Here is a 13,281-nt window from a genome sequence, read left to right on the forward strand (position 1 = left end):
ATTTTATATTATTTGTGACTATTGAGAAGGGTGTTGTTTCCCTAATTTCTTTCTCAGCCTGTTTATTCTTTGTGTAGAGAAAGGCCATTGATTTGTTTGAGTTAATTTTATATCCAGCTACCTCACCGAAGCTGTTTATCAGGCTTAGGAGTTCTCTGGTGGAATTTTTAGGGTCACTTATATATACTATCATATCATCTGCAAAGAGTGATATTTTGACTTCATCTTTTCCAATTTGTATCCCTTTGATCTCCTTTTGTTGTCGAATTGCTCTGGCTAGGACTTCAAGTACAATGTTGAATAGGTATGGAGAAAGTGGACAGCCTTGTCTAGTCCCTGATTTTAGAGGGATTGCTTCAAGCTTCTCACCATTTACTTTGATGTTGGCTACTGGTTTGCTGTAGATTGCTTTTATCATGTTTAGGTATGGGCCTTGAATTCCTGATCTTTCCAAGACTTTTATCATGAATGGGTGTTGGATCTTGTCAAATGCTTTTTCCGCATCTAAGGAGATGACCATGTGGTTTTTGTCTTTGAGTTTGTTTATATACTGGATTACGTTGATGGATTTCCGTATATTGAACCATCCCTGCATCCCTGGGATGAAACCTACTTGGTCAAGATGGATGATTGTTTTGATGTGAGACGATGCCGGGGCCTAGCAAACACAGGAGTGGATGTTCACAGTCAGCTATTGGATGTATCACAGGGCTCCCAATGGAGAAGCTAGAGAAAGTACCTAAGGAGCTAAAGGGATCTGCAACCCTATTGTTGGAACAACATGATGTACTAACCAGAACCCTGGAGCTCTTGTCTCTAGCTGCATATGTATCGAAAGATGGCCTAGTCGGCCATCAATGGAAAGAGAGGCCCATTGGACTTGCAAACTTTATATGCCCCAATATAGGGGAATGCCAGGGCCAAAAGAATGGGAATGGGTGGGTAGGGAAGTGGGGGGCGCTATGGGGGACTTTTGGGATAGTATTGGAAATGTAATTGAGGAAAATATGTAATAAAAATATTAAAAAAAAAAAAAAAAAAAAAAAGAAAAATTTCCTTACTCTCTCTTTAAAAAAAAAAAAAAATAAAAAAAAAAAAATGACAGAGAATAATTTTACAAAAGTGACAGTCTTCATGTTCAGTGGATTTTCAGATCACCCAGAATTACAAGTCAGTCTGTTTTTAATATTCCTTTTCATCTATTTATTCACTGTGTGGGGCAACATTGGGTTAATCTTGTTAATTAGAATTGACTCTCAGCTTCACACACCTATGTATTTTTTCCTCAGCAATTTAGCATTCATTGACATATTTTATTCCTCCACTGTAACACCCAAGGCACTAGTTGATTTCCAGTCCACACAGAAATCAATATCCTTTGTAGGCTGCTTTGTTCAGATGTATTTCTTTGTTGGTTTGGTGTGCAGTGAGTGTTTCCTTCTGGGATCCATGGCTTATGATCGATATGTAGCAATCTGCAATCCCTTACTATATTCTGTGATTATGTCCCAGAAGGTGTGCAACTGGCTGGCAGTAATACTATACATGATAGGCTTCACAAATTCTCTGATATCCATCTGTGTGATAAGCAGTTTGCCTCTCTGTGATCCCTACATCAATCATTTCTTTTGTGACACCACAGCTCTTTTAGCCCTGTCCTGTGTAGAAGCCTTCAGCACGGAATTGGTGATCTTTGTTCTAGCTGGGTTCACACTCCTCAGTTCTCTTCTCATTATCACTTTCACTTATGTGACCATCATCTCAGCCATCCTTAGGATACAGTCAGCAGCTGGCAGGTGGAAGGCTTTTTCTACATGCGCCTCTCACCTCACAGGGGTCACTGTCTTCTATGGCTCTTTGATTTTCACCTATTTGCAACCTGATAACACATCATCCCTCACCCAAGCACAGGTAGCCTCTGTGTTCTACACCATTGTTATTCCCATGCTGAACCCACTAATCTACAGTCTGAGAAACAAAGATGTGAAAAATGCTCTTCTCAGAGTCATCCACAGAAAACACTTTCTGTAACAAATCGGGTCCATTGCAATTTTAAAAGACCTAGATAATTTTAAATGTTGCTTTAATGATTAGAAAAGAAAGTAACTTCAAAAAATATAATACAAACTTATTGATACTATAGTGTCTTTGAACTTGAAATGTTGAATTCTTATTTGTTTATGAGATATACTAAATTCATTAAGAGTTCATTTCAGTTCATATATTGTTCATACAATAAAAATATATAAGCTAATAAAAATATGTCTGTGAAAATTTCAATGAACATATCATGACACTGAGGTATAAACATTCTTTTGTACAGATTCTTTTCTATGTCATTTTTTGCATAATTGTATATATGTCCAAAACAAATGCATGACTGGTGCACATTAAGACCAGAAATGGACATCACATCTTCTAACACTGGAGTTAAAGATGGTTGTTGGCTACCACTTGGGTGCTAGAGGCAGCTTAGTTCTTACAGGAGCAGGCTGTTGATCCACTTAACCACAGTAGTTCCCGTTTTATACCACTTACATGTAACACATGCTTTGTGGTCTAGATTTGAAGACTTATGCTCAGTCGACTTATAAAATGTCTATTTTAGTTTAGTTTAGTGTGATATACAATCAGTAAAATTTTAACTATATTTACTTTTATATTTATTTGATGTTACAAAAGTCACGATTATAAAGTTCTACAGCATTGTTTAAGTGTGTTAAAAATTTGTTTCTATGATACTGTTGAAATATTTTATTCACTGTTTGAATTTGGCATAACTGTACATAAACATACTACTTCTATTATTTTTCTTTTGTGAATATTTAGGATAAGGAAATGAGTGCACAAAGACTTATAGACTCTGTTTTAGACTTTGCTAATTAAAGTCACCTGTTTGGAGTTATCATGTCTTTACATTTTAAACAAATATGTCATAAAGAGAATCAATCTTCATTCTTTTTTGATTTTTATTGGTTATTTTATTTAATATACATTTCAAATGGTATCCCCCTTCCCACTTTCCCCTCTACAAACCCTCTAATCCATCCTTCCTCCACCCTGCTTCTATGAGGGTGCTCCAGCCACACTCTTCTGCCCTATTGCCCTAGCATTCTCCTACGCTGCATCGAGCCTTCACAGGACCAAGGATCTCTCCTTCCACTGATGACAGAAAAGACAATCCTCATCTACATATTCAGCAGGAGCCATGGGTTCCTCCATGTGTACTCTTTGTTTGGTGGTTTAGTCCTTGGGAGCTTGGGGAGGTCTGGTTGGTTGATATTGTTGTTCTTCCTATGGGGTTGCAGACACATTCAGCTCCTTCAACCCCCCGCCCAACTCCTCCATTGTGTTTCCTGTGCCCAGCTCATGGTTGGCTACAAGCATCCACATCTATATTTGGTCAGGCTCTGGCAGAGCTTCTCAGGAGTCAGCTATATGAGGCTCCTGTCAGCAAACATTTCTTGGAGTGAGCAATAGTATCTGGCTTTGGTAGTGGCATATGGGATGGATCCGCAGATGGGGTAGTCTCTGGATGGTCTTTCCTCAGTCTCTGCTCTACTCTTTGTCCTGTATTTCCTTTAGAGAGGAGAAATTCTGGGTTAAAATTTTTGAGATGGGTGGGTGGTCCATCCCTCAAACGGGGGCTGTGCTTCACCACAATATGTAGTCTCTACAGGTTCTCACTTCCCTTTGTTGGGTATTTCAGCTAATGTCATCCTGCTACACCCACTCCAGTGAAGTCTGCCTGACAAGCCTAAAGGCTTGAAGGCAGTCACGAGGCGAGGAGTTTCAAGTAAACTATGCCTTCTGGAACCTTGGCATTCCCTTAGTCAGTATACTCAAACCCTGTCCTCGCTTTAGTCTGGTGTATGAATCCATGTGCTCTCTTTCAGTATTGTTTTAATGTAAGTGCCTTTAAGGATTGATTTTGACATATAGCTAAGCCTCCACCAGTGTTCCAATGGTTCCTAGAAAATCCTTGAAGCCCATGGTGAGCTTGGAATTTAGTAAGAATGTTATCTATTCAGTAACATTCAAATTCATTTCTAGTAGAGACATTGAAAATAATCAGGCATTACAAAGAACAGAGCTAGAAAAGATCAGGGCTAGTCTGCATAGTAATTACTTAGGACAATAGCCGAGTCACACCCAAGCACAGGAATACACAATGTCCTAGTAAATAGGTGGGTTGTCCATGAAAGAGTTAGTAAAAGGGAATTCCCCTGGTACAGGTTTCTTCACTAGGCACAGAAGAATAGCATAATCAGGTATTTACTAAAGAACCCCTGGTGGTGGGTTTAACAATAGACTAGCATTGCATCAGAGCATTTACCTGGCTCCATTTTGAGTGGTAAACATGGCCTGGTCCCTGCCATCTTTTGGTGTATGCATTCCTTTTGTTTGTGTCTTTGTAACATGGCGGATGTGTTTGCCTGTTTTTTTTTGTTTTTCTTCTGTACAAAAAAGTCTGGTTTTCGTTTGGACAATACATTCAGATTCAGCACATTCCCTTGTGTCCTCTCAGTTTGTTACCCCATTTTTCCAACTCTATGTCCATCTGTCTGAGACCTTAATTCTCACAGATGGTGGGGGGCGACTGGGCCCAGTCTGTGGCATCATCCCTGTTGGGTACTAGGAGCCACTTGCTTTCTTGGCATCTGAGACTTTGGGTGGCTAACTCCAGTTCCCCATGCCCCATGCTATATACCTCTGTTCAACTTCCTGACCCTCTGTACATCTCCCCCATTCCAAAGGTTCTGAGTTCAATTTCCAGCAACCACATCATGTCTTACAACTATCTATAATGGGATATGATGCACTCTTCTCACATGCAGGTGTACATGCTGCAAATATGCTTTCTCAGTCTTCATTCTTATGAAAGGAGATGCAGGTATCCATGTGTGAATTCTTGCCTTATTCCATAAATGATTTCAACTATTAATACTAATTAGTATTAATAAAATTTCACATCTGATTATCCTGCTTCTTGTGATTGATTACCTATATGTACCTAGCAGAGAGGGTGACAGTGCTTTTTTTTCCTTCTCATGAAAGTGACAGGTTCTATTTACCAATGTAATATGTAAGCATCTATATATGCTACTTTAAGATAGTTACCTTTATTCACTTTCTACCCATTTGTCTTGCATTTTTCTTTTACCTCTCTACTCAGTAGTATCTTCATTTTTATTCTTTAGTCATCACTTTTGCTTTACCACTCAAGAATTTATATTCATTCTTATACTAGATGATTAGGACACAATGTTTATACTGTATGCTCCACCAGTAGGATGTTAGATATCTTCCAGTTGTTGTAAAGTGAAAAAAAGACACTTGATTAATATGCATTACATCACCCTTTAAAACAATGTTTTTTTTTCCACTCAGTGTGCTAGATGTTGAGTACCTTTGAAACATCTTTTCAGTTTTCTTGGAGTTTGCATTCTTTTTCATGATTTTTAAAGTATATATTTATATAAAATAAAAAGTAGTAACTTCTGCATTTTGACCAATTCTGGTTTCCTGTAACTGTCTTATTGATTGATTGATTGATTGATTGATATTTTCTTTATTTACATTTCAAATTTTATCCCTTTTCCTGGTTTCACCCCAGAAATCCCCTATCCCATCTCCATCCCCCTGCTTCTATGAGGGTGTTCCCCAACACTCTCACCCACTCCCTCCTCCCCACTCTTGATTTCCCCTATACTGGTGCATCCATTGAGCCTTCACAGGACCAAGGGCCTTTCCTCCCATTGATGCCCAACAAGGGCATCCTCTGCTACATTTGCACCTGGAGCCATGGGTCCCTCCATTTGTACTCTTAGGTTGGTGGTTTAGTCCCTGGGAGCACTGGGAGATCTGGTTGGTTGATATTGTTGTTCTTCCTATAGGGTTGCAAACCACTTCAGTTCTTTCAGTCCTTTCTATAACTCCTCCATTGGAGACCCCATGCTCTGTTCAATGGTTGGCTGCAAGCATCAATCTCTGTATTTATCAGGCTCTGGAAGAGCCTCTCAGAAAAAGAATGTATCAGGCTTCTGTCAGCATGCACATTTTGGCATCCACAATTGTGTCTAGGCTTGGTGACTGTATATGGGATGGATCTCCAGGTGGGGTAGTCTCTGAATGACCTTTCCTTCAGTTTCTGTTCCATACTTTGTTTCCATATTTGCTTCTGTGAGAATTTTGTTCCCCTTTCTAAGAAGGTCCAAAGCACCCACACTTTGCTTTTCCTTTTTCTTGAGCTTCATGTGATCTGTGAACTGTATCTTGGGTATTCCAAGCTTTTGGGCTAATATCCACTTATCATTGAGTGCATGAGATGCCTAGTCCCAAATGACACATTTACAATACAACATCTATACCTAAAACTCTGGGAACATCAGCGAGGTAGAGGTAGAAGGATTGTAAGAGCCCGTGGGCAAGGAAGTATGAGATTGTTTCTCCTAGAAATGACTGGAAAGCTTCTCCCATATACCTCAGTGGTATGGGTACCTAAACAAGACTTGAACAAGTACAATAGCAATAGACATGAAACCTGGAGGGTGTAGTAGGGACTGGGGAGTAAAATATCCAGAGTCACATATGAAAGAAGCCACTTGGTAGAGAAAGACCTGAAGCCCTTCTTCATTTAGGCTTCATGTAAGAAGAGTTCATGCTCAAAAAGAACATCTGCTACATAAATAGAAATGGTAATGCTTTGTGAATGTTCTGTGAAGAATGAAGAACCTTATGGTCCAGTGCTTTTTGGGCTTTCGCCCTCAGTTTACACCTATTCTCGGGAGTGCTTTATAAAAACAAAAACAAAAACAAAAACAAAAACAAAAACAAAAACAAAAAACAAAGAACAGTTGTATCTATATTTCAAATCCACGTGTCTCTAGTGCAGTCTTCTGTCTTGGGAAACATGAATCTGATATCAGGTGTCCTTTTAACCTAGATCCATTATTTTACAAAGTTATTTAAAGAGCTGAAACATGCCACAACATTTAAGAGTGTAAATTGAAATTTCAGAGGACCTGAGTTTGGTTCATAGCACCCAGATCAGGTAGTTCAGAGACATCTGCTACTCGAAATCCAGGGAATCTGATACCTCTGGTCTTCACGGGAACCTATACCCGCGTCCACATACTCCTATACATACACACAATCACACATAAACGTAACTAAAAATAATAAAAATAAGTCCTTTCAAAAATGAAAAAAGTAATAACTTTTAAATCTACTTTAATTCAAGGAAATATTTCAGGCATTGCAGAAGAAACAAATATGATTGAAATGAAAAGAAATTGAAAGAAAATTCTTCTGATAATATATATTATGATTAACCTTTGTACTTTACATATCTATATAATAACAACATATTTGCAAAATTTTAAATGTTACTTTAAGACACTGAAAGTAAAAATATAAGACTATTGATCCAGAGTTAATTATTCTCTAATATATAAATATATATATAATTCAATTCCTTCACTTGTTTGGTTGTATTTTCCTGTAATTCTTTAAAGCATTTTTGTGTTTCTTCTCTTTAAGGGCTTTTACCTATTTACCTGTGTTCTCCTGTATTTCTTTAAGAGAGTTATTTATATCCTTCTTAAAGTCCTCTATCAGCATCATGAGATGTGATTTTAAATCCAAATCTTGCTATTCTTGTGTGTTGGGGTATCCAGGACTTGCTATTGTGGGAGAACTGGGTTCTGATTATGCCAAGTTCCCTTGGTTTCTGTTGGTAAGGTTCTTGTGCTTGCCTTTTCTGGTGTTAGATGTTCTAGCTGTCTCTGTATGGAGCTTGTTCCTCCTGTGGGCCTGTAAGACTACGTCAGCACTCCTGGGAAACCAGCTCTCTTTTGGTGGGAACTATGTTCAGAGGGCTGTGAAACAACCTTCGCTCCTGGGTGCAGATGGTGACCAGAAGGATCCAGTCCCAGCTACTCCACTGTTACTGTGCCCTGTGTTCTCCTGGCCAGTCCTGCTTTGGACAGTTATTGGAGAGAAAGTGGCTATCTCACTTCTGAGCCAGGAGTGAGAGCATTCCTGGAGACCAGGTCTCCCCTGGCGGGATACGTGCACAGCAGTTTGTATAACACAGGACCTTAGCTCCCTATAGCAGATGGCAATTGTAAGTAAATTTATATTTCACACTAAAAATTATCTATATACATAAATATTCCATACTAATCAAAACTCAACACATTTACTAACTTCCTTTTACAATTTTAAGTATAAATTAAGGATATAATATTGATTACACTCAATAATACTAGAGACATATATTATATGTACTCAATAAGTGTTATGTACACACAGAGAGACCAGAATTGAGAAAAAAAATAAAATGAGTTAGCAAAATATCAATAACGAGTTTAAATGTATTTTATTTACTTTTTAAAATCGATTATATTTCAATGTTTTCTTTGATTAGCATATCTTGTTCTATGAGATAAATGACTGTAAATGGTATGGATTCCTAGGTGGTGCAGTTTGCTCCCGTAAGTATTACGTTACACGTTCTAAGAAGAACCCCGAAGCACCCACATTTTGATCTTTCTTCTTCTTGAGATTCATGTGGTCTGTAAATTGAATCTTGGATATCCCGAGCTTTTGAGCTAATATCCACTTGTCAGTGAGTTCATACCATGTGTGTTCTTTTGTGATTGTGTTACCTCACTCGGGATGATATTTTCTATTTCCATCCATTTGCCTAAGAATTTCATTAGTTCATTGTTTTTAATAGCTGAGTAGTACTCCATGGTGTAAATGTACCACATTTTCTGTATCCATTCCTCTGCTGAAGGACATCTGGGTTCTTTCCATCTCCTGACTCTTAAAAATAAGGCTGCTATGAACATAGTGGAACATGTGTCCATGTTATATGTTGGAGCATCTTTGGGTATATGCCCAGGAGTTGTATTGCTGGGTCCTCAGATAATACTAAGTCCAGTTTTCTGAGGATCTGTCAGACTGAATTCCAGAGTGGTTGTAGGAGATTCAGTCCCACCAACAATGAAGGAGAGTTCCTCTTTTTCCAAATCATTGCCTGCATCTGCTGTAACCTGAGTTTTTGATCTGAGCCATACTGACTGGTGTGAGGTGGAATGTTTTGATTTGCATTTCCCTCATGACTGAGGGTGTTGAACATTTCTTTAGGTGCTTCTTGACCATTCAAGTTTCCTCAGTTAAGAATTCTTTTTTTATCTCTGTACTCCAATTTTAAGTCGGGTTATTTGATTGTCTGCAGTCTAATTTTTTTTATTTCTTTGTATATATTGGATATTAGCCCTTTATTGGATGTAGAAATGGTAAAGATCATTTCCCAGTCTGTTGATTTCTGTTTTGTCAACGTGTTCTTTGTCTTACAGAAACTTTGCAATTTTATTAGGTCCAGTTTGTCAATTCTTGATCTTTGAACATATACCATTGTTTTTCCCTTCAGGAAATTATCCTCTGTGCCCATGTATTTTAGGCTCTGCACCACTTGATCTTCTGTTAGATTTAGTGTATCTGATTTTATGTGGAGGTCCTTGGTCCACTTAGACTTAAGTTTTGTACAAGGAGATATTTTCAAATGTTGACACTAATGAAATTATTTTTCATCTTAATAGGATGAGATTTAAAATACCTAAATATTTCTCTGAACATTACTATTTACCCTAGAAAATCATCTGCTGTGATCACTATGCAATATAATATAATAGTTAGGTCAATTCAAAAGCAAATAGTTACTTTTAATATGAAGCATCAGTAACAAAGCCCCAGTGTATGTGTGACTCATGGTAGAGATTCTGAGAGAACAAGTTATTGCTCATTTGCCCTTGAACATTTCACCTTGAACGTGGGTCAAACATACTCCCCTGGAATTCGGTCCCTATAGACAAGGTGGTCAGTGTTCGTTATATGAAATACCTGCTTCATCAAGATGAAAGGCAATGGAATTTACTAATCTGAGGATTTTTGAATATTTGACATACTTTGGGGAAAAGATTACTTATTGAAATTTTTATTTAGCCTAGAAAAAAATTAAAATTCTGTGGTGGATTGCTTTCATTGAGAATTAAAATAAAATGAATGTACAAAAATCTAAAAATAACCACTTCAAGGAAAACATTGTTATAGAAACATATGAGTTATTTAAAAGCTTTCATATTTATACACTAGAAAAATTTTATGTTAGAACAATAATAAACTATATTCCTGGAAGAAACATCCTCATAATCCTTGTTTCACAGTAAGTATCCTCAACTTTATTTGAATTGTTTTAGACCATTTTGTATGTGTATTAACATGAATAGTGTTAATATTCACAGAAATAGAAATGTAATGTAGCAATAGTCAGGGTCTACATTCAATATAAGTCTACTGAATTCCTTTTTACATTAGATTTAATTTGGTCAATTATTGTAACATCTATAATTATAATTATCACAATAAAGTGACTAAAGATTTAAATTATCTTGAGATTAAAGAGGAACTAAATATTATGTTGTCTATATTTTCCAGTATTGTTGATGAATTATATACCCTGGCTTTGATTTGTTTAAAATGCTATAAATTCTTGGATTAAGAATATGGGAAGAATCATAGTGCTTTAATTGTTCTTCCTTCAGAAAAGTTTCCTTAACTTTCCTAGCTTCTTTTATTTATTCATTAAATACATAGGTCACTGCAATGCCTATAGCTTTATGTACTCATAAATATTAAAGGTGTTCAAGAAGCAAAGAACTGTGAAAAAAATGTCTTAATCTAATACTGAGTGCCGTCATATTTGCACTCAAAAATGCTTCATTCGAACTCTTAGATTTAGCTCCATTTAAGTTCTTATTTAGATTTTAATTAAGGTGATAAAGACATAGCTCAGATGTTAAGGGCACTGACTATTCTTCTAGAGGATATGTGTTCAATTCAGAGTACATATCTGGCAGCTCATAAGTGACTGTTACTAAAATAACCAGAAATCTGACTCCCACCTCTGTCTGAGCTTAAATACACCCTTCAAGTATATGATACACAGACATACATGCAGCTAAAACACTCATAAACATAAAGTAAAAACAATCACTCAGTTAATTTATTACATTAACAAATAATTAATATGGCCTATGTTAAATATATATATATAGACTGACATTGTCCTTTGGAATTGATTTTATTTTAAAACTTCACATTTCTCAGCTTTGTAATGTGAAAATTAAAAGTTTCCCCCTATAGTCATGAAAGAGAAATAATAATAATAGTAACAGAATCTATGAGTTATAAATTTACTAGGTAGACATTATATGTTGTAATAACTTCAATTTCATCCCAACTTTAAATCTACTTTTAGTTAAAAGGGAGCAGAAGAAGAATGATGAAGTGAAATGTCATATTTTTGATGCCATGTCTAAAATGAATATTAAATGTCCATTTTGAAACATTATCAAATTAGTGTTAAAATCTTTTTCCTCACATTGTAAAGTGTAAGACAATAATTCAAATGTTCTACCCCCTCATCTCAACACACTCATTGTAAATATTTTATGTACACAAACCTTCTAGTAATTTTAAGTAGCTGTACTCTCTTTGCCTCCCTTCATTTCCTTTGCAATGATCATTTTAAGCTAGCCAGTATTGAAAGACTGTGAACATAGACCATTGTCAATAGGAAGTAGATCAGACACCCTCTGCCTTAGTTCAGTTTCTGCTTTGAGGTGGTTTGTTATTCCAAGCATATCACCTCTTGATTAAGAGAAAAATTTTAGCATGTTCAGAAATCTCATTTGGAATAAAATTTCTTTTTTGTGATCCTGAATGACTATTTTTTTAACATTTGAAAATACTAATTCTTATATACAACAGTACCTGACAATTTATCTTTTATTTTCTACAAATTATGCATTTCTTGGGAATACAAATCTAAATCCATGCTCCTTTGAGCAAAACTATACAGAAAACATCAAAGAGTTGAACTCAGTTTTGAAAAGTTTTTTTTTTGACATTTTTAGATTCTTCATTTTAAATACATGCATGCCAATAGTACCTACGGACAAAGATTTGGTACTAATTATGGTGTTATTAAAGGAAACCATTAAGAACACTACCATTGTAATTAAAAACATGAATTATACCACCTCTTACTATGTCCTAGCTAAATATAAGTTTTTACCTCAATCTGTCCTTAATATTTATTCATCTTTATACTGTAAAGAAATATCAATATTGAGGCAACCAAAACAACAAACACACCAGCATGATGTACGTTTAAAGAAATCTCTTTTTTGAAAGTTAATCAAACTGAGTATTACCATCAATTTCTTTTCTGTTTTAGGGTCATTCACTATGGACACTTGGAATTACACTAAAGAATTTGACTTCATCCTCATGGGACTGACAGATTCCAAAGAGATACAACTTGTCCTCACTGTAGTGTTCCTCCTGATATACTTGGTCACTGTGCTGGGCAACACAGGCATGATGCTGATCATTTGTCTAGATGCTCAGCTTCACACTCCAATGGATTTCTTTCTAACATATCTGTCATTCCTTGACCTCATTTATTCAACTGTCATCACACCTAAAATCTTTGAGAACCTCTACACTTCCATCAAGAATGATTCCTTCATGGGTTGCTTCATCCAGCTGTACTTCTTTGTTTTGTTTGGTGGTGCTGAATGTTTTCTTCTCTCCTCCATGGCCTATGAATGCTATGTAGCTATATGAGACCCTCTACACTACCTAGCTGTTATGTCCAGAAGACGATGTTATGCCTTCCTCATTGGTTCCTACCTTATGGGAGCTATAGATTCTTCTATCAATATGCTTTGTCTAAACAGGATGGATTTCTGTGGCTCTCATGTCATCAATCACTTTTGTGTGTGTGTGTGTGTGTGTGTGTGTGACACACCTGCAATTTTAGCCCTGTCCTGCAGTGATATGTATGTCATTGAAATGATAATAATGATTGTTTCTGGTTCAACTCTAATGGTGTCCCTTCTCACCATATCAGTATCTTATGCATCCATTCTCTCTACCATCTTGAAAATCAGTTCTATTTCAGGAAAGCAAAAAGCCTTTTCCACTTGTGCCTCTCATCTCCTGACAGTCACCATATCTTATAGTACTACGATCTTCATTTATTCAAAACCAAAAAGATCATACTCCTTGGGAAAGCATCAAGTGTTTTCTGTTCTCTACACCATTGTGATCCCCATGCTGAATCCACTCATTTACAGTCTCAGAAACAAAGAAGTAAAAAATGCTGTCAGTAGAGTTATAAAGAAAAGGGAAGACTCCAGGTAG

The 13,281-nt window shown here is 36.5% G+C and overlaps 1 protein-coding gene and 1 pseudogene across 1 annotated transcript; both read left to right on the plus strand.

Annotated features, from left to right (window-relative positions):
- Positions 1-1,098: 1,098 nt before the first annotated feature.
- Positions 1,099-2,031, plus strand: LOC110290492 (olfactory receptor 8I2). Its single transcript, XM_021157047.1, has one exon. The coding sequence runs from the start codon at positions 1,099-1,101 to the stop codon at positions 2,029-2,031; it is 933 nt and encodes a 310-aa protein (XP_021012706.1).
- Positions 2,032-12,321: 10,290 nt separating this feature from the next.
- Positions 12,322-13,281, plus strand: LOC110289791 (olfactory receptor 8H1-like; annotated as a pseudogene).

Source organism: Mus caroli, unplaced genomic scaffold (genome assembly GCF_978045245.1).
Source record: "Mus caroli unplaced genomic scaffold, Mus_caroli_1 scaffold_2, whole genome shotgun sequence".
Lineage (NCBI taxonomy): Eukaryota > Metazoa > Chordata > Mammalia > Rodentia > Muridae > Mus > Mus caroli.